The 27,701-nt window shown below is 40.1% G+C and overlaps 3 protein-coding genes across 8 annotated transcripts in view; all 3 read left to right on the top strand.

Moving 5' to 3' along the window:
• The window catches only part of LOC104922433 (ATP-binding cassette sub-family A member 1-like), a 43,735-nt gene extending 26,774 nt beyond the window's left edge, over positions 1-16,961 (top strand). For 4 of the 5 annotated variants that reach the window (XM_027283553.1, XM_027283552.1, XM_027283551.1 and 1 more), the window contains 41 exons: positions 792-1,035; positions 1,126-1,265; positions 1,360-1,476; positions 2,651-2,845; positions 4,172-4,380; positions 4,469-4,645; positions 4,734-4,956; positions 5,219-5,440; positions 5,578-5,782; positions 5,907-6,020; positions 6,122-6,296; positions 6,380-6,511; positions 6,602-6,741; positions 6,845-6,982; positions 7,092-7,321; positions 7,451-7,523; positions 7,623-7,825; positions 7,936-7,987; positions 8,087-8,200; positions 8,491-8,639; positions 8,788-8,912; positions 9,385-9,483; positions 9,576-9,765; positions 9,902-9,996; positions 10,108-10,140; positions 10,249-10,354; positions 10,626-10,700; positions 11,230-11,399; positions 11,499-11,676; positions 11,845-11,960; positions 12,067-12,211; positions 12,339-12,462; positions 12,563-12,692; positions 12,818-13,001; positions 13,171-13,277; positions 13,526-13,667; positions 13,780-13,914; positions 14,038-14,141; positions 14,268-14,360; positions 14,478-14,721; positions 14,815-16,961. In XM_027283553.1, coding sequence (XP_027139354.1) covers positions 792-1,035; positions 1,126-1,265; positions 1,360-1,476; positions 2,651-2,845; positions 4,172-4,380; positions 4,469-4,645; positions 4,734-4,956; positions 5,219-5,440; positions 5,578-5,782; positions 5,907-6,020; positions 6,122-6,296; positions 6,380-6,511; positions 6,602-6,741; positions 6,845-6,982; positions 7,092-7,321; positions 7,451-7,523; positions 7,623-7,825; positions 7,936-7,987; positions 8,087-8,200; positions 8,491-8,639; positions 8,788-8,912; positions 9,385-9,483; positions 9,576-9,765; positions 9,902-9,996; positions 10,108-10,140; positions 10,249-10,354; positions 10,626-10,700; positions 11,230-11,399; positions 11,499-11,676; positions 11,845-11,960; positions 12,067-12,211; positions 12,339-12,462; positions 12,563-12,692; positions 12,818-13,001; positions 13,171-13,277; positions 13,526-13,667; positions 13,780-13,914; positions 14,038-14,141; positions 14,268-14,360; positions 14,478-14,721; positions 14,815-14,955 — 5,988 coding nt within the window. In that variant the 3' untranslated portion in view covers positions 14,956-16,961. The remainder of the gene's footprint in view (positions 1-791; positions 1,036-1,125; positions 1,266-1,359; positions 1,477-2,650; positions 2,846-4,171; positions 4,381-4,468; positions 4,646-4,733; positions 4,957-5,218; positions 5,441-5,577; positions 5,783-5,906; positions 6,021-6,121; positions 6,297-6,379; positions 6,512-6,601; positions 6,742-6,844; positions 6,983-7,091; positions 7,322-7,450; positions 7,524-7,622; positions 7,826-7,935; positions 7,988-8,086; positions 8,201-8,490; positions 8,640-8,787; positions 8,913-9,384; positions 9,484-9,575; positions 9,766-9,901; positions 9,997-10,107; positions 10,141-10,248; positions 10,355-10,625; positions 10,701-11,229; positions 11,400-11,498; positions 11,677-11,844; positions 11,961-12,066; positions 12,212-12,338; positions 12,463-12,562; positions 12,693-12,817; positions 13,002-13,170; positions 13,278-13,525; positions 13,668-13,779; positions 13,915-14,037; positions 14,142-14,267; positions 14,361-14,477; positions 14,722-14,814) is intronic. The other variant, XM_027283554.1, reaches the window with a different exon arrangement.
• Positions 16,962-17,708: 747 nt separating this feature from the next.
• spink4 (serine peptidase inhibitor, Kazal type 4) lies at positions 17,709-19,425 on the top strand. Its single transcript, XM_027283556.1, has 4 exons — positions 17,709-17,864; positions 18,436-18,464; positions 18,629-18,744; positions 19,191-19,425. Exons 1-4 carry the CDS (start codon positions 17,804-17,806, stop codon positions 19,234-19,236), a joined length of 252 nt encoding a protein of 83 aa, XP_027139357.1. The 5' UTR covers positions 17,709-17,803; the 3' UTR covers positions 19,237-19,425.
• A 294-nt stretch (positions 19,426-19,719) lies between these two features.
• stra6l (STRA6-like) lies at positions 19,720-27,211 on the top strand. Of its 2 annotated transcripts, none has more exons than XM_027283212.1 (18): positions 19,720-19,966; positions 20,301-20,382; positions 21,260-21,360; positions 21,447-21,577; positions 21,683-21,803; positions 22,042-22,087; positions 22,306-22,431; positions 22,590-22,663; positions 22,775-22,883; positions 23,005-23,158; positions 23,485-23,560; positions 23,701-23,782; positions 24,269-24,317; positions 24,795-24,912; positions 24,998-25,117; positions 25,446-25,609; positions 26,008-26,151; positions 26,356-27,211. In XM_027283212.1, the coding sequence occupies exons 1-18, from the start codon at positions 19,941-19,943 to the stop codon at positions 26,595-26,597; spliced, it is 1,965 nt and encodes a 654-aa protein (XP_027139013.1). In that variant the 5' UTR covers positions 19,720-19,940; the 3' UTR covers positions 26,598-27,211. The 2 variants fall into 2 exon arrangements, with proteins under 2 accessions (XP_027139013.1, XP_027139014.1); XM_027283213.1 differs by having other exon boundaries at positions 19,721-19,966; positions 20,310-20,382; positions 26,356-27,210.
• The last annotated feature ends 490 nt before the right edge of the window (positions 27,212-27,701 follow it).

Raw genomic sequence — 27,701 nt, forward strand, 5'->3', positions numbered from 1 at the left:
CCTTCAGCAATGAGAATATTATCACCATTGAACACAGGACAATATTAAAATACACACGCCACACACACATACATACACTCAGAAGGAGATAAGACAGGGACCAGCAGTTAAATTTATCTCAGTCAGGCAGACAGCTGAGTGCTAAGTGTCTCCACCCCGCAATGCAACACTTGACCTCCATGTCTAGAATACCCCTCATAGTGCAGATGATGACCTTTAACAACTAGAGTCACACAAAGGCAAGCACACATCTCTGTTGTGACAGATGATAGCCTCTCAAATGTAGACATATTGTTTTCACTTTACACACTGTGAGTTACAGAATATGTGACATGTGAGATGGCTTAGCGGAAGACGCCTGTACAGAGCAAGTGTTGTGACACATGGGGCAGATATGACATGAGGTACACTCAGTACAGAGAGACGTTGTTTTGTAGCTGGAAGTTGTTTTCATTTAGGACTCATTTCACAGACATGTATCTATATGATTCACAGACTAAAATCATTATCTACACAGCTCTGATTTTGTAGAAAGTACAACATTTCAACAAGTGCTTTAAATTATTTTTTGAAGCATGACAGTTAAAGACACCTCCAGGCATTGTAAGACGACGCACTCATCTTTATGTGTGTCCAACACACAAAAATGTGTTTTGGTCTCATGGATCAGGGAAATGAGTCTGTGTTACTGTATCTCCTAGCTTATCAATATCTGGACTTTGAATGATACACTTACACCTATTGGCCAGCTATCGCCATGCTAACATGTCTGTGTGTGTCTCTCCCTCCAGCTTTCCAGCATGAACAGTTGGAAGGACATGCGTAAGGAGATCCTGTACCTGACTGCAAATGCTACAGGATCCCCAAACCAGATGTACCAGGCTGTGTCACGTATCGTCTGTGGACACCCAGAGGGAGGGGGCCTCAAAATCAAGTCTCTCAACTGGTATGAAGACAACAATTACAAGGCTTTGTTCGGAAACCATGGCAACGACAGCGACAGTGAACCCCTCTCCACTTATGACAACTCTTCCAGTAAGTGCAGAGAGCTAAAAACAGCCATCCATTTACCACAAAAGACAGACCATGTTCAAGACTCAGAATGTCTCTGTGTTTATTTCCCAGCTCCCTATTGTAACAACATGATGCGGAGCCTGGAGTCCAGCCCCATTTCCAGGATGATCTGGAGAGCTCTGAAGCCTCTGCTCATGGGGAAGATCCTGTACACCCCAGATACTCCAGCAACACAGAGAATCATCCATGAGGTACAATGAGCCCCTCTCATCTCTAAGATCCCCCATCAGAATAATAAAATGAAGCCCATTTCAAAGAGACTGACTGTATCTGTGTGCATTGCAGGTCAATAAGACATTCCAGGAACTTGGCGTACTCAGGGATCTTGGAGGAATGTGGGAAGAGATGAAGCCTAAAGTTTGGAACTTCATGGAGAACAGTGAGGAAATGGATTTAGTCCGGGTGAGTGTGGAAAAAAAACACATACACACGTCAGAGTGTGTGTTTGCAGCCTTCTTCCTGTTTACATGAAGGGTTTAAAGACATTAATCTGTGTATCTCTGGGACTGAAGTAGAATTATGTGTCTGATATGATCAACTACGACTACTTCAGTATAGGTCCAAAACATCAGACATCTGACCCTGGGTTCTTCACATGATTATAAATGTGCTTCATACCGGCTCTTCTTCCTCTTTTGGGTAAACATAAAAGCAACAAAAATAAGAGAATGTTATTCAGATTAAAATATGGCTCTGGCAGCAGTCATGAACCAAAACAACCATTTAAAACATTTGTTCACTCATCAAACAGGCATGAAAATTGCTGGTTTCCTTGCACACAGGACTTCTTGTTCTGTCTTGATTAATGGGTACAACTTCACGGTCACTCTGTGAGAATAAGCGATTTGCAGTCATGTTCTCTATCAAATGATATAGTTCATAACATTTCTCTTCCTTTTCCCCCACAAGACCGCTTATCTAATGTGAGTAGCATAAGCGCTACTTCCACCTAGTGGTGAAAGGTGATACTGTAAAATAACTTATTTTAAGTATTCGCTGAGATCATTAATGGTATATAAAAAGACTTGGATTTCTAGCAATTAAATGCATTTAATTGCATTTAATGTCTTTAAGTATTTTTGCAGGGTTCATAGGAGCACCCATTTGTTGGTTTTAAATATTTAATTTATTTAATTTAATAAAGTTCTATGTATGTGATAGATTGTAATGGTGATGTTTGAGATAATGACTTTGACAAAAGCCTTGAATAGGGATCTCAGATAATCTAATAACTTGTAAAATAGGTCACAAGGGATCTCAGATAATCTAATAACTTGTAAAATAGGTCACAAGCCATACAAAGGGATACACACACACACACACAAACACACACACACAGGGCGTAGCAGGATAAAGGTCACAAGCCAAACAGGCCTGAAGCATACTGAGATTGTTTACTTTTTCGCTGTGATTCGACATTCATTTTTACAGCTTAACAAGGATTTTAAAGTCTTATGACAGGAAGTCTTTGAGCCATTTTTCCTTCATCTGCATCCTCTTTAATATTTTATGTTTCTCTATTGTAACAGGTAATTGACTCCCTCCTATAAATAATAAATGTAAACCTTTTTTGCAGACTTTGCTCCAGAATAATGCCAGTGCAGCCTTCTTTAATGCCCAGCTCAGCGGGACTGAGTGGCGTGTGTCTGATGTGTCAGACTTCCTGTCCAAGGTCTCAGAGGACCAAAGGCCTCCCGGATCCGCCTACACATGGAGAGACATCTTCAACGAAACTGACCAGGCTATACAGACCATCTCACGCTTTATGGAGGTAAGTGTGTTAGTCCAGAAAGCATCAGCAGCTAGAAAAAGATTATGTCAAAATGATTATATATGTTTCCAGAAGACATATCGAGTATGTAAAATGCCAAACCAATTTTAATATCAAAGAAAATTAATGTAGAGCGTGTTGTTCTAGGTCAGTCTGTGTATGCATGCAGACATGTGAAATTGTATTACTGAGTTCCTGACACCTGCCGTAGCCGGAGGGTGCCAATAAACACATCCTTTGTGTGTATCTGTAAAATAGCTGTTATCCAATAGCTTTCATTTAGGTCAAGATACAAAGGAAAGCGAGCAGGAAAATAGGTTAAATGCCATTTCCCCAAATAAGTCATGGCATTACAAGATCATCCAGTACGTTTTATTGTTTTTTAATGCACTTTGAACTGCAATTAGCTCCAGGCATGGCTTTAAAAGTCTTAAAATCAAAGGTTCCTTCCCCTTTTTTTCCCTCATCAAATTTAATTACTGCCAGGCTGAGCGTGCCACTGTTTCCGTCTCTGTATTGTGAGTCACTATGTTAGAGCCAAGCCTCAGCGATAAAAAACAAAACAAAACAGCCCTAAACCCCTGCCCAATGTTGATCAATTTTCATGCCCCAGGGAATGGGCAGTCTTGATCGAGATGCCTATAAAGTAAACATAAGGGTTCAGTGGTAAATGTGAACTAATAATCTTGTGATGTACTGCTGATATACAATTATACAACTATAACTGCGGATTTTAATGTGACCTTAGAACCCCCTCAGTCTCCTCATCCCTCTTACTGCTGTTGATTAAAAAGAGGTCATTTTAAACCCAGAAATCAATTAGGTATCCACAGCAGATAAATGTTGAACACAAACAAGTCTCTTTAACTAATGTCTAACAACATTTCAAATGACCCACTGACTCACTGACTGTGTCTCACCTATTAAGGAGTTCATATAATGTGTGTGCAAACAGACATTCCTCACATCTAAAACGATGTCAGGGCCTCACATGGCCATAAATTCATGTCTGTAGCTTTAGGAATGCTCGCGTTATGCCTTCTGAACTCACTGGCTTCTCACACATTGTGAGGGGATGAAGTATACATGATCTGTGTACAATATGTGAAAGGCTAGACTGCAGGTGGTCTCAACAAATCAGATAAACAACTGTGGTATCTACCACATAAATTTGTGTAATAGGGCATAGAGTTCATTGTTGTTCAAGTTCTAAACAATATTTGTGAGGTTTTCTTTCTGTAGCCGAGTGACACAGACCTTTATACATCATTTAGACTCCACAACTAGTAAGTAAAACATGCCATAACCCCACTATCGTTTTCTCAGTGTGTGAACCTGGACAAGCTGGAGCCAGTAGCTAATGAGGAGAGACTGGTCAACAAGTCCATGGGTCTTCTGAACCACCAGAAGTTTTGGGCTGGAATTGTATTTCCTGACATCACCCATAGCAACAGCACTGACCTGCCTCCCAACGTCAACTACAAGATCCGCATGGACATTGATAATGTGGAGAGGACAAACAAGATTAAGGATGGGTAAGAGAGTTGCCCAACTAATATGTCATCAGCGATCCTTTGTAGATTTTTTTTTAATGTACTTACTAATTTTTATCGTGATTTGCAGCTATTGGGACCCCGGTCCCAGGGCAGACCCCTTCGAGGACCTTCGATACATCTGGGGCGGATTTTCTTACCTGCAAGACGTCATCGAGCAAGGAATCATCAGGGCTGTTACTGGAACCAAGGAAAAGACAGGCGTCTACATTCAGCAGATGCCCTACCCGTGTTATGTTGATGACATGTAAGTAAGCTCTTTGTAAAGTAAGAGACCTTTCACTGATCAGAGACTTTAGAAGGTTTGTAAGCAATTTTTCGCACTCTTATCACAGTTTCCTGCGGGTGATGAGTCGATCAATGCCTCTCTTCATGACGTTGGCATGGATGTACTCAGTTGCCATCATCATCAAGGGTGTTGTGTACGAGAAGGAGGCACGGCTCAAGGAGACCATGAGAATCATGGGACTGAATAATGGCATACTGTGGCTCAGTTGGTTCATCAGCAGTTTAATTCCACTCCTGATCAGTGCCGGCTTGTTGGTGATGTTACTGAAGGTTGGTGTTGCCACAGACACACGCACATACACATATATTCACTTCATCATGCAGGAATGTCAGCAAATTGTATAAAACAAGTGAATTACACGCACAAGTCATTGTTAATGTCTGTACTTAACTTGATAGTCACTCTGTTTTTCCGTAATCAAAACACTTCATTGTCTAGAAATGTCATCAATTTGTGGAAAACAAATGATATCATTCTGTTGTAACCAGGAAACTATTTAAATCCTCCTTTTTTCCCTGGCTCCCTTCGCAGATGGGGAACCTGTTACCTTACAGTGACCCAGGAGTGGTGTTTCTTTTCCTGGGATCCTTTGGCATAGTAACCATCATGCAGTGTTTCCTCATCAGTACCCTGTTCTCTCGTGCCAACTTGGCAGCTGCCTGCGGTGGCATTATATACTTCACCCTCTATCTTCCATATGTGCTGTGTGTCGCCTGGCAAGACTACGTAGGCTTTGGAGCGAAAGTTGTAGTGGTGCGTGGAAGAAATTTGATAATACACATATGAATACATGCATACATGGATTGTGTTGAGCTGTTGAAATTTCACACTCAGTTTGGATGTTTGTTTTTTTTCTTTGCCAATTTATAACTTCTCCATTCTTCTCACAGAGTCTGCTGTCTCCTGTGGCTTTCGGTTTTGGGTGCGAGTACTTTGCGCTGTTTGAGGAGCAAGGGGTGGGTATCCAGTGGTCAAATCTGCTGGCCAGCCCTCTGGAAGAGGACAGCTATAACCTGACGACCTCTATCTGCCTCATGCTTTTTGATGCCGTGCTCTATGGAATAATGACCTGGTACATCGAAGCTGTTTTCCCTGGTGAGTCGTGGATAAAGTTTACAATTATGGTATTTTTCCCTTAAACTGCTGAATCGATAATGTCCAGAGTATCGTGGCTTTTTGCTGGATAATTCTAAAAGCAAAACAATTCACTCTATTCCAGGTCAGTACGGGATTCCCAGGCAGTGGTATTTTCCTTTCACTAGGACATACTGGTGTGGGGAGAAAGAGAACAACCACCTCTCCACCCCTCTGTCAAAGAAGGGCAACGCTGAAGGTACAATTCTGTTACATATAAAACAATGAATAATGCTTTTATGTGTCTTTTCTTATATCATGGCTAAATTGCTGCTGTCACTGTCTTTATTTTATCCACAGCTGTGTGTATTGAGGAGGAGCCGGGCCACATCGAGCCAGGTGTTTACATCGAGAATCTGGTGAAGGTCTACAGCCATGGAAAAAAACTGGCTGTAGACGGACTGTCCCTGAGGTTCTACAACGGACAGATAACCTCCTTCCTTGGTCACAATGGAGCTGGCAAGACCACAACCATGTAAGATAATCCACACGTTATCTGCAGTACATCTCCTCCTCTGCTGAGATGGTGACTGACTTTTTTTTCTGCTTTTCTGATAGGTCAATCCTGACGGGGTTGTTTCCACCCACCTCTGGAACAGCCTACATCCTCGGCAAAGACATTCGCACTGAACTCAGCACCATCAGGCAGAATCTGGGTGTCTGTCCCCAGCACAATGTACTTTTCAGCATGTACGTGCACAGCCAAGAGTCAACAGCTAAATTGTTTGCACATTTGTAGCCTCTTGTGTTTTGGTAATTGTGTGCCTTCTTGTAATCCAGGCTGACAGTGGAGGAACACATCTGGTTCTACGCTCGTCTGAAAGGCCTGCCAGAGGAGATGGTGAAGACTGAGATGGAACAAATTGTGAACGATGTTGGTCTGCCTCACAAACGAAAATCCCGCACCAGCACGCTGTCCGGTCAGTTTGAATACTTATTGCTTTATTTTTCCACCTTTATTAATAATAACGGACATGCTTTGAAAACTGTTGTGCTGACTTTTTCTTCCTGTTATCTTTGTAGGAGGGATGCAGAGGAAGCTGTCAGTAGCCCTGGCTTTTGTTGGAGGCTCAAAGGTTGTGATCCTGGATGAACCAACTGCCGGGGTTGATCCCTACGCCCGTAGGGGCATCTGGGACTTGCTTCTTAAATACAGACAAGGTAAATTGCTTGTTCTTATTCACACAGTTGTTATCAAGTCTTTTCAATATTTGATATGCTTATTTCTGTAGTTTGTAACCCGACTGTGTTTGTCCTATTCCTCTATCAGGCCGCACCATCATCCTGTCCACTCACCACATGGATGAGGCTGACATCCTGGGTGACCGCATTGCTATCATTTCCCACGGCAAGCTGTGCTGCGTAGGCTCATCGCTCTTCCTGAAGACCCATTTGGGTACAGGCTACTACCTGACCCTGGTCAAGAGAGACTACGACTTGACACTTCAGTCCTGCAGGAATTCTGCCAGCACCGTCTCCTACATGAAGAAGGCAGAGAAGGTAAGAGATGTTGTGGAGAACATGACGTGTTTTTAAAGGATATTAAAAGCAATCTAATTTCCAGTGAGAGATGATTATCAGGAGAAAGGATTTTTTTATTTATTTAGTCTGTATCCTCTTTGTCTTCAGGAGGACAGTGTGTCAGAGAGCAGTTCAGATGCAGGTCTTGGCAGCGAACCAGAGAGTGAGACCACTACTATTGGTAAGAAGTGATATTTAATTGGCTGCCTTAAAATTGGACAAGTTTATTCCTATAAAATTAACCAACCTGTCAATCATTTTGCTGATTTCATCCCTACAGACGTATCTCTTATCTCCAACGTGATATTCAAGCATGTCGCGGAGGCTCGTCTGGTTGAGGACCTTGGCCATGAAATCACCTATGTCTTGCCCTACCAATCAGCTAAAGATGGAGCCTTTGTAGAGCTCTTCCATGAGCTGGATGACCGACTCACTGACCTGGGAATATCCAGCTATGGAATATCTGACACCACCCTGGAGGAGGTGAGGAGAAAAGGGCTTTACACCCCTTTTTGTCTCATCTTTTTACTTTCTGCTTGATTTATTGTGCCATGTTTCTGCTGGTGTTTTAATCACATGTCTTCCAACTGTAGATTTTCCTGAAAGTGGCTGAGGACAGTGGAGTGGATTCTGTTGAGCTTTCAGGTGAGATTTAACCCCTCACTATCATAAATGATCTCAAATCAAACCACATTTGAAGCTCAGATAGTTTAAATGAACATGTTGACATTCTTCTGCCTGCAGATGGAGTCGTGCCGACCAGGACTCGTCGCCATCATGCGTTTGGAGACCACCAGAGCTGCCTGAAGCCCTTCACTGAGGATGACTTTGATTTCAACGACTCAGAAGGTGACCCAGGTAGAACTGCACTGCACTGCATGTAGTGCTAGTGTCAGTTTTGTCATTGCTTTAACTCTGTTTGTACCAAATAAGAAAACTAGAAAAAATATGTCACATCTCAGAATTTCAATGGAGAAAAGTGCAGTTTCTTTTTGCTTGAAGAAAACCAGATTGATGTTGCAATGCATAGAAATCAGTTGCTTTGTGCCAGTGAAAGTTCAATTGCAGGCATTCAGTTCTTGCTAACAATTTATCAGCAAACTTCATGGTGCAAGTTTGCTTAAATGTATTGTGGTGTCTGTGTCTAGAATCCCGTGAGACCGACTGGCTCAGTGGAACAGATGGCAAAGGTTCATACCAGGTCAAAGGCTGGAGTCTGAAGAGACAGCAGTTTGTTGCACTACTTTGGAAACGATTCCTCTACGCACGGCGCTCCAGAAAAGGCTTCTTTGCTCAGGTATAATGATTTTCATACACACATACAGTACTTAAACAGGGCGGCAATTTAGTTTTTCTAGACTGCATCAGCAATTATGTGCCTTTTAGAATGACTAGCTCTGAGGTGTGTGAGTTGTAATGATGATAACTGTCATGATGTTTTTCAGATTGTCCTTCCGGCGGTGTTTGTGTGCATTGCGCTGGTGTTCAGTCTTATTGTTCCTCCATTTGGAAAGTACCCAAGTCTGGCTCTGGATCCCGGCATGTATGGAGAACAGTTCACCTTCATCAGGTGGGATATTTGCTTGTCATGAAGCACATTTTTTTAATTAAACACATTAATATCCATCTACAAAGTTCACAGCCCGTCAAAGAGATAATAGATGATCTAACTAATGTTTACATGTTACCTAACTGATGTATTTTAAAGTCAGTGAGTGTAGACTACTGGAGTTAACTATTGTGAATTAACTGTGAACCTCTAAATAAAAGATTCAAAGAGTGGTGGCGTCAGAAATTGATGATGAAGCCATTTTAAATGTGTGTTATTATTAGTAGTAACGCGGTGCTCTTCAGTCTTAACATAATAGCAGCTGTACTTCTATAATTTATTTGTGTATTTCAACTTCAAGACAATTCGATAAAAGCTATGTATTATTAAAGGTATTATATGCCATATAATGCCTTTAATACTACATAGCTCATATAATATATGGAATATGATATGTATTATTAAAGGCAATGGATTCTTTGTGTCTTTATAGTAATGACTTACCTGAGGACCCTCACATCAACAAACTACTTGGAGCACTGACAGAAAAACCAGGATTTGGAACACGTTGCATGGAAGGAGAACCCATACCGTGAGTTTTAAAAAATAAAAATAAATTTATCACATATGTGTTAGTTTATACATATGGGGTTGAATATAAACTTGTCTATCTCTCTCCCACAGTGACACTCCCTGTACAGCACTTGAGGATGAGTGGTCGGTCCCGGAAGTCTCCCAAACTGTGAAGGATACGTTCGACAAAGGCAACTGGTCCATGGAGAATCCATCTCCGCTGTGTGAGTGCAGCTGTGGAGGACGCAAGAGGATGCTTCCAGAGTGTCCTCCTGGTGCCGGCGGACTTCCCCCACCACAGGTTGGTGACACCAAACAATTAGAGTCAAGTCAAGGTGTAAATCGATACAAAAAAGTACACAAATACACGCAAACTGATAATGCTAAACAAAAATTTAAAAATGTTAATGAACTGTTTTGTCTGTTCATGTATCCAGATGAAGACCAGTGAGACAGACACTCTTCAGAATCTGACTGGCAGAAACATCTCAGACTATCTGGTGAAAACCTACGCTCAGATCATTGGCAAGAGGTAATACTCATCCTACACCTGCGTGACACACTGATACTTTATTGTATTATTTCTCATTCGAGTGTGCATTACGTGTTGAATCATCTAATTGATAATTTTCTTCTCTTGCAGCCTGAAGAACAAGATTTGGGTCAACGAGTTCAGGTACATTATCAGCCATGATCCCTCTTGACTTTATTTTATCCAATATTGACCTGAGTGGCCGTCTGCTGTGTCGTCCGCTGATTTTAAAAACAATTGTTCTCTATACAGATACGGTGGATTCTCGTTGGGCGCCAGGAGTTCTCAGCTTCTGTCCCACACGGACGATATCGATGTTGCGATCGCTGAGCTGAGGAGACGCTTCCGTCTGGAGAGAGTAAGAGATTTTATTACGTTATTATCTTACATACTTGCACTACACTAATGTGCAAGAAAAGCTTATAATATGTGGTAGATTTTACTACTGTGGTCTCAATTAGTCAGGGTAAGACACTAACTGCTGTATACAGCGACATATTTCCACATTTTAATGTTTTTATAATTACAGCCATAGTGGAGCTACATGTATATTATTGCAGGTTTGAACATCATGTGCTAAAGAAGACTCTAACCCTCCTGTCTCTTTCTCTGCCTCGCCCTCCCTCCAGGGCACTGCAGCGGATCGTTTCTTCCACAGTCTCTCCAGTTTTATCCAAGGATTGGATACCAAGAATAACGTCAAGGTTAGGACACACACACGCTGCTAATACAACAAGGCATGGCTCTCTAGGTTACCATCAAGCTTTCCTCACCAAATTCTTCAGTAATGCCTTTATTGTGCTCAGGTGTTTCAACAATCCCCTTCTTGCTCATTTTGTTTTTTATTTATTAGTCATGCATTGCACATTCAGTAAATTTCTCTTGATTTGTATAAACTTGTTTTTGTTGAGCACAAAATGTATTTTGCACATTACACTGAACATTTTAGGCATGAAGGCAATTCCTTTTTCCCAGAGTAACTAACTGGATAACCTTCAATTCCTCAGTTCCACCACAAAAACAAAAAACAAAAATCAAAACCTGGAAAGAAATAAAAGAAGGGCTAAAGTGGGAAACAGAGCAGACTGGAAAACATATATTTACTTAAGACATGCTGTAATCTTTACTCTGACTCAGACTTGTGGCTTTTAGCTGATCACCAAGCTACTAATTTATTCCCATCCTGCTGTGTATGAGATTCAGAAACTAAAATGTCCGCTTCTCTCTTTCCAGATCTGGTTCAACAACAAGGGCTGGCACAGCATTGGTTCTTTCCTCAGTGTGATGAACAATGGCATCCTGCGGGCAAATCTCAAACCCGGCAAAGATCCATCAAAGTACGGCATCACTGCCTACAATCATCCGCTGAACCTCACCAAGGAGCAGCTGTCACAGGTTGCACTGTGAGTATCACTCTCAAATGGGGGTACATTCAAAACGTACTTCTCTTCTTTGACCTGTTCTAAGAATATTGATATATTGATCTGCTCTCCCTTTGTCAGGATGACGACATCAGTAGATGTGCTAGTTTCCATCTGCGTGATCTTCGCCATGTCCTTCGTCCCTGCTAGCTTTGTAGTCTTCCTCATCCAGGAGAGAGTGAACAAGGCCAAACACATGCAGTTCATCAGTGGAGTGCAGCCTTTACTGTATTGGCTGGCCAACTTTATCTGGGATATGGTAAGAAAGTTCAGACGAGCTGGAGCCTTGGCCACATTGGCTCCTCTCCAAAGTATAATTACAAGAGTAAAGTGGAAATATATCAGGGCGTTATACAGTTATATGATCTTATTGTCTTTAAACTCTCTGAAGCCTCTTTTTCACCCTGTTTCTCTTCTTCTCTTTCAGTGTAACTACATCGTCCCAGCCACACTGGTCATCATCATCTTTGTGTGTTTCCAACAAGACGCCTACGTCTCCTCCACCAATCTGCCTGTGCTGGCCCTGCTGCTGCTGCTCTACGGGTATATTTTGACAGATACGCAATTTGTTTGGATCTTCCCTTTTTTTTGTTTACTCTATTCCTCTTAACATCTTCTCATCTAAAATGATCTTTGTATCGCTTCTCAGATGGTCCATCACCCCTCTGATGTACCCAGCCTCGTTCTTCTTCAAGATCCCCAGCACGGCTTACGTGGTTCTGACCAGCGTTAACATACTGATAGGGATCAATGGCAGCGTCTCCACATTTGTACTGGAGCTGTTTGGAAGCAATGTAAGTAATGTTGTTTTCATTCAGATAGAGTAGCAGTATTTGACTTGATTGTTGATTCAAATGTGTCTAGAAAACGACTGAATGCTTTGCCTCCCACGATTGAATATTGACTTTATTTTTAATGCAGGAAATCGGTGGTATCAACGACATCCTGAAGAACGTTTTCCTCATCTTTCCCCACTTTTGTCTGGGCAGAGGCCTGATTGACATGGTGAAGAATCAGGCAATGGCCGACGCTTTGGAGAGATTTGGTAATTACAGCGAATCTCTTTTACCAACTACAGCAAATATATCCTAATTAGTTTAGAAAGATACATTTTCTAAATGTGTTTAAAATGTCTGGTTTTGTAGGTGAAAACCGGTTCCGCTCCCCTCTGGCCTGGGACATGGTGGGAAAGAACCTGTTTGCGATGGCCATAGAGGGTGTGATCTTCTTCTGCATCACTGTCTTCATTCAATACCGCTTTTTCTTCAAGGCCAGGTGTGTGAAACCAATTCATGTGTGATCTATCAGAATTCAACTTAGACTTACTAAGATGTAAAACCTGTCCTGTAAGACTGTCTGAAATGTGACCCCTCCTAACTCAGCTGCCCGTGTCCTTATAGGTCATCCACCAGCCATCTGAAGCCTATTGGAGAGGAAGACGAGGATGTGGCCAGAGAGCGACAGAGGATCCTGAGCGGAGCAGGACAGTCAGACATTCTGGAGCTCAGACAGCTCACCAAGATTTACAAGCGGAAACAGAAGCCGGCAGTGGACCGGCTGTGTGTTGGTATCCCCCCTGGAGAGGTATGATACATGACATACACCAGGCTTTCTTCTATACAAATTTGTATATTGTTAAAATTGATGTTCAACTGATGCAACGAATGTGCAATACATAGTAAATAATCCTGATACTCCGGCAAAAATAATCATAAGGTGTCCTGATGTTGACATTGTCTCTTTTCTCCTGCAGTGCTTTGGTTTGCTGGGGGTGAATGGAGCTGGGAAAACCAGCACTTTTAAAATGCTGACCGGAGACTCTGTGGTCACCAGTGGAGAGGCTTATCTGGCTGGCAAAAGGTAAGATACCATAGAATATAAAGCATATCCCATCATTTGTGTTAGAATTGATATCATCGGTTATATTCAGCCTGCCTGACTAGCAGGAAGTACTCAAAATAATATATTTTTAGCATCAGTGATGTAATTGAGGTCTTTGAGATAATTGTTGAATCAAGGCAGAATAAATCCCCACTCCTATTGAGATAATGATTTTTTTTTAGTGTTACTTTCCATAAAAACTAATCATACTTATGTACTCTCTCCAGTGTAAACACAGAAATAGATGAGGTGCATCAGAACATGGGCTACTGTCCTCAGTTTGATGCCATCAACGACCTGCTGACTGGCAGAGAACACCTCGAGTTTTATGCCATCTTGAGAGGAGTGCCTGAGAAGGAAGTTTGTGAGGTGAGCAGCAGACACACAGACATGAACACTATTTTATTTACTATAACCTCTAGCAGTACGTTTCCAAAAGAAAATGGTTGGACTCTCATGAAAACTTTATCCCGTCCACTAGGTGGCAGAGTGGGGCATCCGAAAGCTGGGCTTGGTCAAATATGTGGACAAGGCAGCGGGCAGTTACAGTGGAGGAAACATGAGGAAACTGTCTACTGCCATCGCTCTCATAGGAGGACCACCTGTCGTCTTTCTGGTCAGTGGAACATGTTCAGACATACATATAATTCTGAATTATCTTGTAAAGCAGACTCAGCTTGATTCAGATGTTCCTGAAGATTGTAGCAGCAGCTGAATATCTGTTGTTTCCTGCTCACAGGATGAACCGACAACAGGAATGGACCCTAAAGCACGCCGTGCTCTATGGAATGCAATCCTGAGCATCATCAAAGAGGGACGATCTGTAGTCCTGACCTCTCACAGGTAAGACTGCTCATGTTAATCACATCTATTCAAATATTATATCAACCTGCCATTAACTATTTTTGATTTGTGTACATACCCTCATACGACTAAGCTCATCCTGGTGTCTTGCTGTGTTTTTTGCAGCATGGAGGAGTGTGAAGCACTTTGCACCAGAATGGCCATCATGGTCAACGGCAGGTTCCGCTGTTTGGGAAGTGTGCAACATCTGAAAAACAGGTGTGAATACACGGCAGAATAGGTTTTCACAAAAGCTCGCACACATAAGAAATAAGAGAAGGTCAACACTTCAACAATTCGGGCGACTGAAATGTGTTTTGCTGTGTTCCTTATTAGGTTTGGTGATGGTTACACCATCATCCTGCGGGTGGCTGGCCCGGACCCAGACCTCCGGCCAGTGATGGAATTCATCGAGCGGGAGCTGCCTGGCAGCACGCTAAAGGAGAAACACCGCAACATGCTGCAGTACCAGCTGCCTTCCTCCCTCACCTCCCTTGCACGCATCTTCTCCCTGCTCTCTAAGAACAAGGAGGCGCTCAGCATAGAGGACTACTCCGTCTCCCAGACGACTCTAGACCAAGTAAGTTTCACCTAAAGCTCTGACTATAACTAGATTGCAACTTTAATTCAGATTAAGTCTAATTCATTCCTCCTCCTCTTTCCCCCCCTGCAGGTGTTTGTAAATTTTGCCAAGGACCAAAGTGATGAGGACCATTTGAAAGATGTCCTGAATAAGCGGGATGCTGTGGTAGTGGACATTTCCCAGCTGAACTCTTTCCTCAAGGACAACAAGACCAGGGAGAGTTGCGTCTAATTCCACAACATACCATCAGTGGGAGATGCTAAGCTTCACCCACCCTCCCCCAACCCAGAAAATATGGACCACTAACCAGAGGGGGAAAAGGACTATGTTCATTTTGTTTGTTTTTTATTTCTATTTTTTAGTCTTTTTTAATTGTTATCATTTCTCAGTGGACCTGTACTTCAGCACACAGCCTCTTGAAAAGGCAGAGACTGCAGGTATTGTGACAGACACTGAAACAATGAAAACTCAATGCAAATCAATGCAAATATATATAAATATATTTAAGATAAGAAGATATTCCTGTGAGGGTTGGAGACCGGTGCTTCTCCTTCACTAGTCGGACAGAAAGACACTCAAAATACTTGAAGCGACAGCGGGATTAGAATGCTGTGTCAGACTGGAAAGCTTGTAGCCCTGCTACTCTCTCAATGGACACGGCATCAGAGATGTTAGAAGGAGGTTCCCCGTTCTTGCTAAAGTAGTTAGCGGTAGTCAGAGGGACAAAAAAAATCGTCCCTCTGACAATAAAAATCGCACAAAGTTCTGATCGTTCACTGCCAACTGCTGAAAGAAGAAGACTTTTTTATCAGGGTCAAACCTCTTAAACGCCCTTTGTTACCAAGCGCAGTTGTTTTATAATGCAAATGGCAGTAAAGAAGCATTTACAATCCACTTGATTTCACACACAATCATGCAACATATTAATTTTTACTAATTAGATTTTTTGAGACAATTTAATTCTAATAGACGGACATAATCTCTGTGGAGTTTATTTTCTTTGTTTGGATAACAATTAAGATTGATAACCAAGTTGTCTTTTTTATTTGGTGTCCTTGACATTGTCCAGCACAGTGCCTATACTGTATCATGGGTGGAGAGAGAAAACTGAGCACTCCATTGAAAAACAACAACAACAATGTATGTAGGCTGCTAAGGAATGTATAAGACAGATACCAACATGCATCAAAGCACAAAAAAACACGCTTTTTGTGAAGATGATGAATGAAAATTGACTATTTTTCTTTCTTTTTCTTCTTCTTTTCTTGTTTTAAATTATGTCCTTCATTGTCGAAAACACAAAAAAATCTTGTGGTTGCTTGATGTCTGTACATGACGCAGCCTGCTATACTGGCTTGTTATTACTCGTCCTGCCCTCTTTAAACAGAACTGAAGGCCAATCAGAACGGGCAGTTGTGACTTCAAACAGAAAGAAGAAGAAGATTGCTGAAGAAGTTGGACTGTTTTTTTTTGAAGGTTCATTGGAAATATATACTGCATGCTTTCCACTGGGCAACACTTGTGGATTATCAGCACTTCTGTGTTTGCTAAAGCACGTTGTAAGATCAGCTTGTAAAGGGCAGGAGACCACTGAATTGTGCTTCATTGTTGTCGGGTTACTGGCACATATGTATATGTGGAGTCTAAATCCAAATTATGTTGTTTAGAAAAAGAGGGAAATCTGTATCAATATGTGATTTTGGAGATGAGATGGGAGCGTTTAGACCTGAGCCATCACTGATGTGGATATTATGTACAGTAGCAGCAGTATCTTGTGATGTCAAGTTAAAAAAAAAAAAAAACGTTACCAGTGGAGTGAACAAACATTATCTGTGCCAAATGGAGCTGAATATCTGTGTCTTTGATCAACCAGCATAATCTTGAGGAGGTGACTGTTTTGTAAAATTTAAGCTGTGCTTTGATTTCAGTTCTTTATCCGTCAGCTCACTTACAGAAATCCTCCTCTGTCATCGTCGTCAGCAGCTCAGAACAAAGAGCACATTCTCTGTAAACTTTGTTCTCCATCATTCAGTCTCCATCAGACTGCAAGTTTTTTCTATCTTCTGGTGATGTTGCCAAATTCTAATCTTTCCATTTGTCCACATTAATAAGCTGCAACACTCAAGTTAACTCTACCGTCAGTAACTCAAATTTAGTTTAGCTAGTCCAAAGGCCAGACTACACATAAACAGGGACCACGTCAATTAGAGTTGTGCTTGTAATGCTTTATAGTAAAACAATATTACATCCAGGGTTTCAATTGATGACAGATTGTCATTACGGGTGCTCTGTGTCATAAAAAAAAAATAAAATGTATAAGGGGTTTCCGTTATCTCGGGGATCTTATCACAGCTCTGGGGCTTCAGACTTTACCCTCAGCTAAATGTGAGCACTTTATAAACTTCATAGCCTGTCGTGTCAAAGACGTAGAAGTAAGGGATTTGGATATGGCAAATTAGACATTGAAAAACAAATGTCTGCACAGCAACTCAATTCAAAGAAAATGAAGCTACACCACTGCATTAAAAACATTTGTTTGACACTTGAAAGAGAGAACGAAGGCTTACATGTGATTGAGAGAAATGAATGAAACGGTGAAAGACATTAGTGAGATAAAGAGAGAAATACAGGACAGTAAGACGGTGATTTTTCTCTTCTTGTGCTCAATATTATTATTATTATTATTTGTTTACATTTTTAAGTATTAAACAGCTGTTTGGGTCTGTTACTCATTGTGTATAGTTACTCTTTGCATTAATAAATAAAAAAAATTCATACGTTTTGAAAAAAAAAAAGACTCCTGCTTAAATTATTTTTGTATTCATTCTGTCATAGCAGTCATGTGGGACTGTCAAATAGTAGTGTGTAGCTGATGACTGAACAAAAGAAAGAATTACCTCATATTTATGTGTGTGTGTGTGTGTTAATGTGTGTCGTAAGCTTCTAGAGTGCGCATGTGATTGTGTATCAGTTTGCACCTGCTGCATTCCCACGCATATACGCCACCTCCCTCCCTCAAACACACACACAGTTATATTGCTTGTAAAGGCACACTGTCACTGAATCATTCACTAACATCATGACTGGAAGAGTTGTTTTTCTGGGACTTCTGGGACTTCTGCTCCTCTGCGTGGCTGCAGGTAACAAAGAAAAACACATAATTTGACGTGTTTTTTTCGTTCTAGTTTGAGGACTGTTCAAGATAGATCAAGATTTAAGTGTAGAGAGCAATTTTTGTCTGGTTGCCATAAAATGAAACACGGTGCCTTTAAGAAATATTCACTCTCATCGGAAGACGTCATGTTTTATTATTTTACAACATTGAGTCAAAGGATTGAAGGTGCTGTTTTGATACTGATCAACAGAAAAAGAGCCACTGATCCTTACAAATACTGTGTAATACTGTGTACTCTGAAATAAAATACTTTGTATACTTCTCTAAAGTATTATTGTGTATCCACATTTAGCATGTAGAGACAGCACAAAAGCATGCATATGATCTGTATTTATACTAAACAATAATACATCAGGAATATCACTGAGGGGTACTTTAACATTGACTTTTTTTGATGTACCATTGAATTTGATGTACCTTGTGAGTCTCTGGGTATTATATTTTTTGCACTTGCACATAAGCAGGAATTTATGGAGTATGGAGTTTATTATTTATACATTTATGATATGGAGGCTATCTTTCTGCTTTCTTTACAGATCCCGAGAACTCTGGACTCATGAGAAAGGTGTTGCATCATAACTCGTGTGTGTGTGTGTGTGTGTGTGTGTGTGTGTGTGTGTGTGTGTGCGTGTGTGTGTGTGTGCATGTGTGCGTTTGTCTGAGTGGGATGGAAAATGTGACTTCTTATTAGGTAAACCTGTTAATCCTGTTTGTTTTATTTTTTGGCAGGCTTCATGTCCTGATGACATGGCGGAGATTGCAGCCTGCCCTATGAACTTCGCTCCGGTGTGTGGCAGTGATGGAAACACCTATCCCAACGAGTGTGCCCTGTGTGTCCAGAAACAGTGAGTACATACAGCTGCTCCACACACAGCATTCACCCATTAGTTAAACACTAAATGACTTTATGGAGTATAAAATGCAAAGTCGCGGGTGAATATAAGGTTTACAGTCACAGTGCTAACGTTTATTGTTCCTCTTTTGGTTTTTATGAGTTAATGATCATGACTTTTACATGAGTAATTATGTCACATCAAGAATCAATACATTTCAAGAGCATTAGCACTTTCATTTCAGAGTGACAAAAATGTGCTTTTTGTCTAGGTTTCTATTTACCTGTCTTTTAATTACTGTCTTAAAACACACATTGTCAATGATTGCTTATTATCACCGATAATAGAATACAAAATATATAAGGTGAAGGACTTACTGCAACACCAATAATACATAATACAAAGTTGAAATAAAACAAATGAATATTATTACACCTGTCTTATAATCCTCTTTGCAGGAAAATCAAGATGGACATTTTGGTTGCCAAAGAGGATGGCTGCTAACGTGCATAGGGGATGACGTCACCACCAATGACTAAACAGGATCTGATGATTTACCCAACACGGATCTTTAAAATGATGACAGTTGGATCCCAAATAAATGGTTTCATGGTGTGAGATCATTAAAGTCTATCATATCTTATCTCTGTCTTGTCCTATTACAATGAGTAATAAATGTCAACAAGCAGCAAACACCTGTCTTTCTTTATTTTTATTTGTTTTAGTCAATACAATCCAAATCTAACTCTGGTTTGTCTATATGAAACATGTAATTGATGATACAGACGTTAAATTGGAAGTTATGTTTCTTGCAATGGAGTTGATGGAGGTAACATAATAATCTGAAAACATTCCTTAGTGAAGGTGAATGATCGGTTGGTTATCTCTGCTGAAAGCCAAACATTTACACTTGTTATACTGAGTAACACAGTGGTCAATAATGTTAATGCGCGCGCGCGCGCGTGTGTGTGTGTGTTTACTTAGAGTCTAAGCAAAATCCTTGGCAAAAGAAGAAGCATAGAAGCACAGAGCGACACACACAGGGAGAGAGAACATTAAAAAACAGAGAGAAAGGGACAAAGAGGACAAAGATCAAATGTGAGTCACATGATTGCAACCAGGAAATGGAGAAGTGATATCAGTCCAGTTGTTTCCTCAAGCTTTACAGCAGAGCAGAAGCAAGGTTTTAGTGAAGCAGCGTATCTATAATGATAAGAGACCAAGCAGATCATCTGTAAGTACAGACTGTCATTACTCTGCTCCCTGCTACTAGTATTATGATAAACTGCTGTTTGCTTTCTGTCAGCTGCCAGTCAGTTATCGTAAATATTACACAGAATTTAACAACCTGATTGTTGCAGTTTCAAACCAGACAAGACAGAGCACCTGAACATGGGTGTATTGATGCATTAAGAATGCAAATTATATAGTGTTGATGACTTGTTTGATTAGTTTAGTTAATCCATCCCATTCATTTCATTTAGTCTGATTTTGTTCCCACTATTTGATCCTGCTTTGTGTCCCCACAGTTCAGACCAGTTGAATCATTGCTGTTTATATTGACACAGTTTCTTCAGGAACTCGACAGATCAGGAGTGTCAGAATGGAATATCTGTGGACCTGTTTCTGCACTTTTCCCTCATACCAGCAGTGAGTTGTCCATCCGTTTAACCTGGAAAATGAATATAGTGTACGGCTTCAGTACTACAAAGTGTTCATGAGCCAAAAATAATAAAATAATATTTTTTAGGTAATCAAATGGGGTTTTAAATGGTCTACTTTTAATGTTTTTCTCAAACAGAAACACTTTATCCCTCAGTTTTACAGAAAAATTTGGAGATATGTAATATTCACAGTACAGCAAGGAATACAAATTTAATATAACATGTTAATGCCATATTATATATAATTCCAATCTAGGAATGCAGAAAAATAAAACTACATTATACTCTGTAAAAAACAAATAAATTAAGTTTTAAATATATTTCAAAACAATTGTGTTAATGTAACTTTTTTACTTGATATAAACATATTTATTTTTTGCTGCACAATACAAAAAGTTTGGTAACCAACTTAATAAAATTTAAAAATGAAATTGAATTGATTAAGATTAAAAAATCTATTTGGATTAACACAAAATCAGTACAAACTATTTTTGAGTTGGTCTTACAATAAAAATTTACTTCAAAACTTTTCAAAACTACTCTGTCAGACCTGCAGCCCTTTGCTGAATGTCTCTCTCCCCACATTCCTGTCACTCTTCAGCTGTCTCCATCAAATGAAGCTTGAAAAGTCCAAAAAAATATCTTTAGAAAAAACAAAACTACTCTGATAGGACACTTGACTGGTGACATTTAAAGTTTCAGGATCAAATATGATTTTATAAAGTGACACTTCAATTCAGGATCATCCTGCCACCTCGAACGTACAGTATGAATCAATCATTTCCTCTCTGACACAGTTGCAGTGATGCAAACAAAGCATTGAAGGTTGTTTATATATTATGTATTGGTTTCTTGTCCTCCAGGTTTTCATCACTGGGGTGCTCTCATTCCTCCAAAAAAGAGCCAAGATACTGGGCATCGACCACAAACTGCCCTTCCTGAAGAGACGTTTTGCCATTGTGGTGTAAGTCAACAGCAGCATTTTAAGGAGCCACAACAGCCATATGGCTTTTTTTGTGTTCATGGCATGTTGTCTTTACTGTGTCCCAGGCCTTTGGATACTATTGGCAGCATCAGTAATCGTTGGTCCTATGGATTTGCATTTGGTGCTGTGTCCTCCTCCGTCTTGCTGCTCTTCTCTGAAAATTACAAGCTTTTTGATGTCCCGCCCTGGGCCACAGGTACTCCCACTGTCTACGTTGTTTTTATCCAGGCTTTATATTTAAATCTGTTTACCCTGTAGATAGAAGAAATAAACATGATGATTCATCTGATACTACCCCCAGCAATACTGTATCTGATTGGTGCTCTGGAGGTGGGCCTGGTCTATTTCCCTTTCTTTGCCTGCCTGTCCACTCCTTTCAGAACAACTGGGGCAGTACTGGGGATACTCTACTCTCTGTCCTGGTAAACATTCATTTATATTATATGTTTAACATTCAGTGTATATATCTCACAATGTGGATTAGTACAGAAAAAGGTTTCACAAATGTGTATTTTAAACAATATTGTGAAAGCATGCAGCAAAACTCATATGTTGTTACTTCACACACAAAGTGACAAAAACTCTATATATACATTAAAGAAGTGGGACAGATGAATGAGTTTTAGAAAACACATAGTATGTTTCTGTGCTTGTTTGTAGGATCATTGTTACAGTGTGGGATGTAGTCACCTGTCCCAGTGGTAAGGTAGGTGAGTACTTACAGTAACTTACCAAGCTAGTGTATAGTATAGTATAGTAATGTGTCTATTTGTGAATAAGTAACCAGCCTGCTCCACCTATCTCAGGGTTTCAGCCCACATGCAAATGAATTAGGCTCCACAAAGCATTTACTCATGGAGTTGAGCCTTTTGGTCTGTTGGTATATAGTTGAAATATCATGAATGACTGTGTGTGATTTTAAAGATTCTGGGTTCATACGAGAAGATTGTTTCCCAGTGGCCCCGCATCCTCTCCCTCATCTTCCTCTTTGGACGATTTGTCTACATGCTGGTTAAAGCTGTTCGAATACGTCTGCAACTGGAACAGGAGGTCAGTCTGCCTAATGCATAATGACTTTAGCTGGCTGTGTGTATGTGAGTGTATGTATATAGATTTTGTGATAGATAGGCAGTTGCTGTACAGTAGGATCTACAATGATTATAACATTAACATTTTTCTTCTAAATATTCAACTTAATCTGCTGCTAGGACAATGAAGAACTGATTGGGGAACACCAGGTGCAGCATGTTAAGAGCCTGCTTAGGAAAACACCTGTACACAGGTAGAGATCACACGCATGCATGCACACCGATGCTGTTTTCAAAAGTTCCTTGTACAACCGGGACTAATATTATGTACACAGTGGGTTTGACTCTTCTTTTCTGTGTTGCAGTAAGCCCCTGAGCTGGTTCCAGAGAAAGGTGTATGAGTGGGACCCCAACTTCAAGTTCCCCAACAGGATCATTGGCACTTCCATTATAACACTTATAGGCCTGTATACGGTACGGCAAGACATCTCTCATGTTAATTATGTTCAATCATAATTACACACACTTTGCTTTGGAAAATCTATATCTGTACATCTGCTGTTGGAGTTAATATATCTTTTTGTAATTTCTCCAGATGACCCTGGCAGACTACAGTCTCAGTAATGTGGCTTTTGACCGATTAGAGAGTTGGAAGAATACATTAAATCATCTGGTTATTTCTTGTAACCAGACTGGAGCTCTGGGACCCATGATACCACAGCTGGAAGAATTCATCTATGTGGCTAGGAGTGGGTTGATCTGCACCCCGCCTAACATTTATTCAAGAGCTATGTGATTAATGCTCCATTCATGAGTACGATGGACATTACCTCTGCCCTTGATTTGGAACACTTCCCATATTAAAAGGCCATTTAAAAAAGTTATCACTACGTTGATACACAAAATATTTTAAATTTTTTGCAATATAACCTTTTTGCGTCTCAACCTTCACACAAAGCACCACAAATAGGGTGAACAGCAAAAACACCATCATTTGTAGTTTTTGTATGTTCATGATGATGAAGACTACATAAAGCATAAAGTAAACTTAAGTCTTATTAATCTTTTATTCTAGGGGCTTGGCTAGCTACCACCATCTTTGCTAGTCTCAACTCTGTGGGTTACACTTTCCATGTCTTGGCATGTTACAGGTAAGAGAACAAAAAATACCTGAAATACACAAAATGCATTGAAGGTTTAACTCAGAAATGTAGATTTCAAATGTTTGGAAGGATATTTATTCGAAAAACAAAACAAAAAACAACAACAACAACAAAAACTGTCACCATAGAAAACACATGAAGAGACTGTGGAGAGGGCAGAAGGGTTTTCTTCCTGAGAAGTTTCACAACCCGAGATCTGCTCTCAGTGTGGTGAGTAATACTCACACAGACACTTGCTTCCTGAGATCCTCAGCTGTGTTATTCTTATTCAGATATTTACGTAAAGGTAACAAAGACTTTGCAATCAGGGCTTCAAGACAATGTAATTATCTGCCTGGGGAGATCAAACTCTCTGTTGTCTTAAATAACTTTCTTTAAAATTGTCCATTTATGTGTTGTTACATGTTTTATTCTACTCTTTTGGTAGATTTATAGCTTTTGGTTCATAGTTACAGTTTGTTTAATTGTGTCTTATTGTGAAGCACTTTGTGACTGTGTTTTTTAAAGGTGCTATATACATTTCAGAATTAAATAAATAAAGTTCATTATTATTATTTATAATCTACATCATGTGTGCTCATTTGGAGCAGCCCACCAGCTATGTAAAAATAATTCATAATTATCAGAACTTGGTTCTGGCTCTCAGCCAACCTGATCAACATGGTACAAATGTGTTTTCTCATTGAATTTTCACAGGCTTCCATCACAAGATACTCTGGCTGGCAAATAGCATTTACACTGTGGGGTAAGTTATTCATCCTCTAAATAACAAGACGAACTGGTGTACATGTGCAATGTGCATGCTTTCAATACAAACACAGCAGCCTAACAGATCAAAACATCCTGTGATATAATGAAGGCAATTAGGTAAAGGGAGTTAGTCCATAAAATGTATGGTGAAATCTGCCTCGTAGCCCCAAACATCCCTGAAAAAACTACAGTTAAGAGCTTTAGTATTTCATGATGGCCCAAGTGGTACATTGTGTACTTTTCCATCCAAATAAGAAAATAGTGGTGAGAAATTTTTAAAAAACTAAATATTTTTGAATTGCTTTGTCATAAAATGTGACAAATCCATATATCAAATTAAGATTCACAAATAAGTATCAAACCTCCCATCTATTTATCATCCTATCACACAGAAAAGTACAGCAGAATAGCAGCACAGTGCCACTGTAAAAGTAAAATATTAATGGATGTCTCTTCTGTATTTCCTCTTTAGGCTACCTGATTGTCCATTTTGTCCACTTCCTGTTTGCTCTGTTGTTTGTCTATTTGCTGGTTCTTCCCATACAGCATGGCAGAATAGTGAGCATGCTCACCAACATTGGAATCATACTGTAAGGCTGCTTTCCTTGTGCATGTGGATATACAAATGAATGATTAGACTGACACATTGATTGATTGATTTTTATTGTCTCTCAGTCTGACCATCAGCCTGGTGATCTCCTTGGTGGTTCTTCAGGTCGTTCTGGTTCAGATCTTCTTCCTTCAGGAAAAAATGTCTCCCACTGATAAAGAAAAACCTCTGGCTCTCAACAATACGTAGGTATAGTTCAATATAGACACATACACTAAGTGTGGACCATAAAAGCACGTGAGGAACATTAGGTTAAAACCAAGGTCCTTTTTTTTTAATCAGCAAACATCAACTGCTGTAAAAGGCAGTGCTGGTAGGAAAAATGCAGAAGCCATAAAACATGCATTTCCTTACTTACTCAGTGGTGTAAAGTTTCTTCAATGTTTTTCTGAAACAAGTAAGTACAGAATGTATTTGTTACGATGTAGAAAAAACCCTTAATACTTAAACACTACTTAAACCAAGTAAAAGTAATCTGCACAGAACTTGAAAGTTTCTCTTCCTTGTCTTCAGGAAGGCGTTCCACTGCTTCAATTACTTCTTCTTTTTCTACAATGTGGTGATGGGAATCGGCAACTGCATATTGAGGTTGCTATGCAGTATGGTGGTGGGGACATGGCTGGTGTCTCGCATAGACCGGACCATTATGCAGAGAGGATATGAATCCATGGACGCCGGTAAACTTAACTTCAGTGGAGACCTGTGTGAGACAAGAAGAGTCAAACAATCATAAAACATCATAGCAAAACCTTAATTTACATACTGTGATAGTAGATTAAGAAGAAAAATATATTATTTGATTGTTATCAAATGAAATTGTTGGTCATATTATACAGTAGATTAAGACTTTTGTTCATCCGTATTCACATCTTCCACCAGATGGCAGCATTTCACAGAGCATGAGGAAAGCTGTGTGTATCAATAAATTAGTGTGAAACCGATGAAGAAAAATGTTATATCATCATCATACGCATAAGTCATTTAGCTATTTTATAGCACAGATTGACAGACAGTTCAAATACTATAAAAGCATTTTCCTTCGTGTGGCTCTTACAGTATTTTTTGCGTGTTCAAGGGTACAGCACTTGGGTTGGGATGATCTTTGCTGACCACTATCATAACAATCCAGTCATGGTGTGTTTCTGCCAGCTGCTGGTCTCCAAGAAGTTTGAGAGACAGACTGCGTCTGCATACTCCTCATTCGACAACACGCCATCTGGTCAGCAGTGTGTGTGTGTTTGAAACTCATACATGAACAGTCATGACAACAGTTATGCAGTGTTGTTTCAACCTGCCAGTTTACATCTCACACGGATTTAAAAGTTTCATCAGAAATCATCTTTTTTGTTTGTTTTTTTTTTCCTTTTGGCATTATCCCCCCCCCTCAATTTCCAGTTTAACAACTTTTAACTTGTTTTCCCAGAATCCTCTGTGAATAGCCAGGCCAGAAGGCGTTGGATGTTGTTTTATACCTTACTGAGGAACCCTCATCTGATCCTGCTCAGAAAGCACCACCTCTCCTCATCTTCATCACTACAGACACCATCATCATCATCTTCCCAGTCTGTGTTGCAGGCTTGTAGCGTCATGGCATCTCAAACACAGAGCCGCCAAGCAGCTTCAAAGCCACTACCAGTGATTGAAGTCATACCAACTGACTGTTAGAAACTGTGGGAGGGACTGTGTTTTTCTTAATTAATCTTCACGTCCTAAGAGTCTTTTTCAAAGGCTGTCATTTAAAAGAAGTTCAGTAAAGTCAGTGCAGCTACAGTCCTTTTGTCCTAAGTGTAACCTGCTTTATTGGTGAATCATCTGTATTCTTCTGGACATTTTTTTCTTTTCAATTTTACTTTTTTTAATTACAATAATGTGAGCTACAGTTAATCTGCTTGTCATTCTAGGTTTGTGTTATGAAATGTTACTGGTTACAAATGTTTATAAATACATGTATATTTTCAATAAACATTTGGTGACACCCCATGGTGATTCAATGTATGCCTATAGGCTATTCTAATTAGTATGTAAGTGTGGCAGCTTAACTTTGAAGGTTCAAATTTCGGTCACCGTCTAAAATGTGATACATTTGTCTCGTTAAAGGTTTAATTGATAAATCTGACGCTCACATAATACAGAAATGTTTAATTCAGACAAAAATAAAATAACAACTAAGAGGCAGTTACCTTTTGAACCTGTGGGTGTGAACTGAACGTGCGCGACTGCGTGTGATTTCGAACACAGCGAAAGAAGAGTCTCTCTGCTACAAGCTGGTAAGGTGAATACTCCCACAGGAAATAAGAGATACTTGTTCCTGATACAGATGGATTTATTCCTCTATTTCTCTCTCTCTCTCTCTCTCTCTCTCTCTCTCTCCCCACTTCATGGTCAACAATCCACCGTTAAATCTAAATGTTAAATCTAAATGTTAAATCTAAATGTTAAATATAAATATAAATATAAATGTTGAAGCTAAATGTTTCAGGTGAAACTAAATATTTAGCTAAAATGCAAATTCAAATGCCGGTAACCGGAAGTGCCAAAATAAAAGCTCGAGGCGGTCAGAGCGTGTTTATAGTGAATAAAACCCATCTTATCCGGGGAAATGGACTCTTGGACATGGATTATCGTGATAATAACTAACTAACACTTTGACTGATCTGTCATTTTCGCAGTGTAGGATCGTCTACACCCGCCCGCCTTCACCCCGGTAAACTGTACTGTCGGACATACCTCTGCAAACATGTCAATGAGTCAAGTTAAAGTGCGCCCCCT

Source organism: Larimichthys crocea, chromosome X (assembly GCF_000972845.2).
Source record: "Larimichthys crocea isolate SSNF chromosome X, L_crocea_2.0, whole genome shotgun sequence".
Lineage (NCBI taxonomy): Eukaryota > Metazoa > Chordata > Actinopteri > Sciaenidae > Larimichthys > Larimichthys crocea.

Bases quoted from the DNA above. Each gene is read 5' to 3' on its own strand.
- spink4 (XM_027283556.1), top strand. From the start codon at position 17,804: ATGACTGGAAGAGTTGTTTTTCTGGGACTTCTGGGACTTCTGCTCCTC. The intron at 17,865-18,435 runs GTAACAAAGAAA...CTTTCTTTACAG, and splicing joins GCTCCTCTGCGTGGCTGCAG to ATCCCGAGAACTCTGGACTC. The intron at 18,745-19,190 runs GTGAGTACATAC...TCCTCTTTGCAG, and splicing joins GCCCTGTGTGTCCAGAAACA to GAAAATCAAGATGGACATTT.
- stra6l (XM_027283212.1), top strand. From the start codon at position 19,941: ATGATAAGAGACCAAGCAGATCATCT. The intron at 21,578-21,682 runs GTACTCCCACTG...TACTACCCCCAG, and splicing joins TGTCCCGCCCTGGGCCACAG to CAATACTGTATCTGATTGGT. The intron at 24,913-24,997 runs GTAAGGCTGCTT...ATTGTCTCTCAG, and splicing joins ACCAACATTGGAATCATACT to TCTGACCATCAGCCTGGTGA.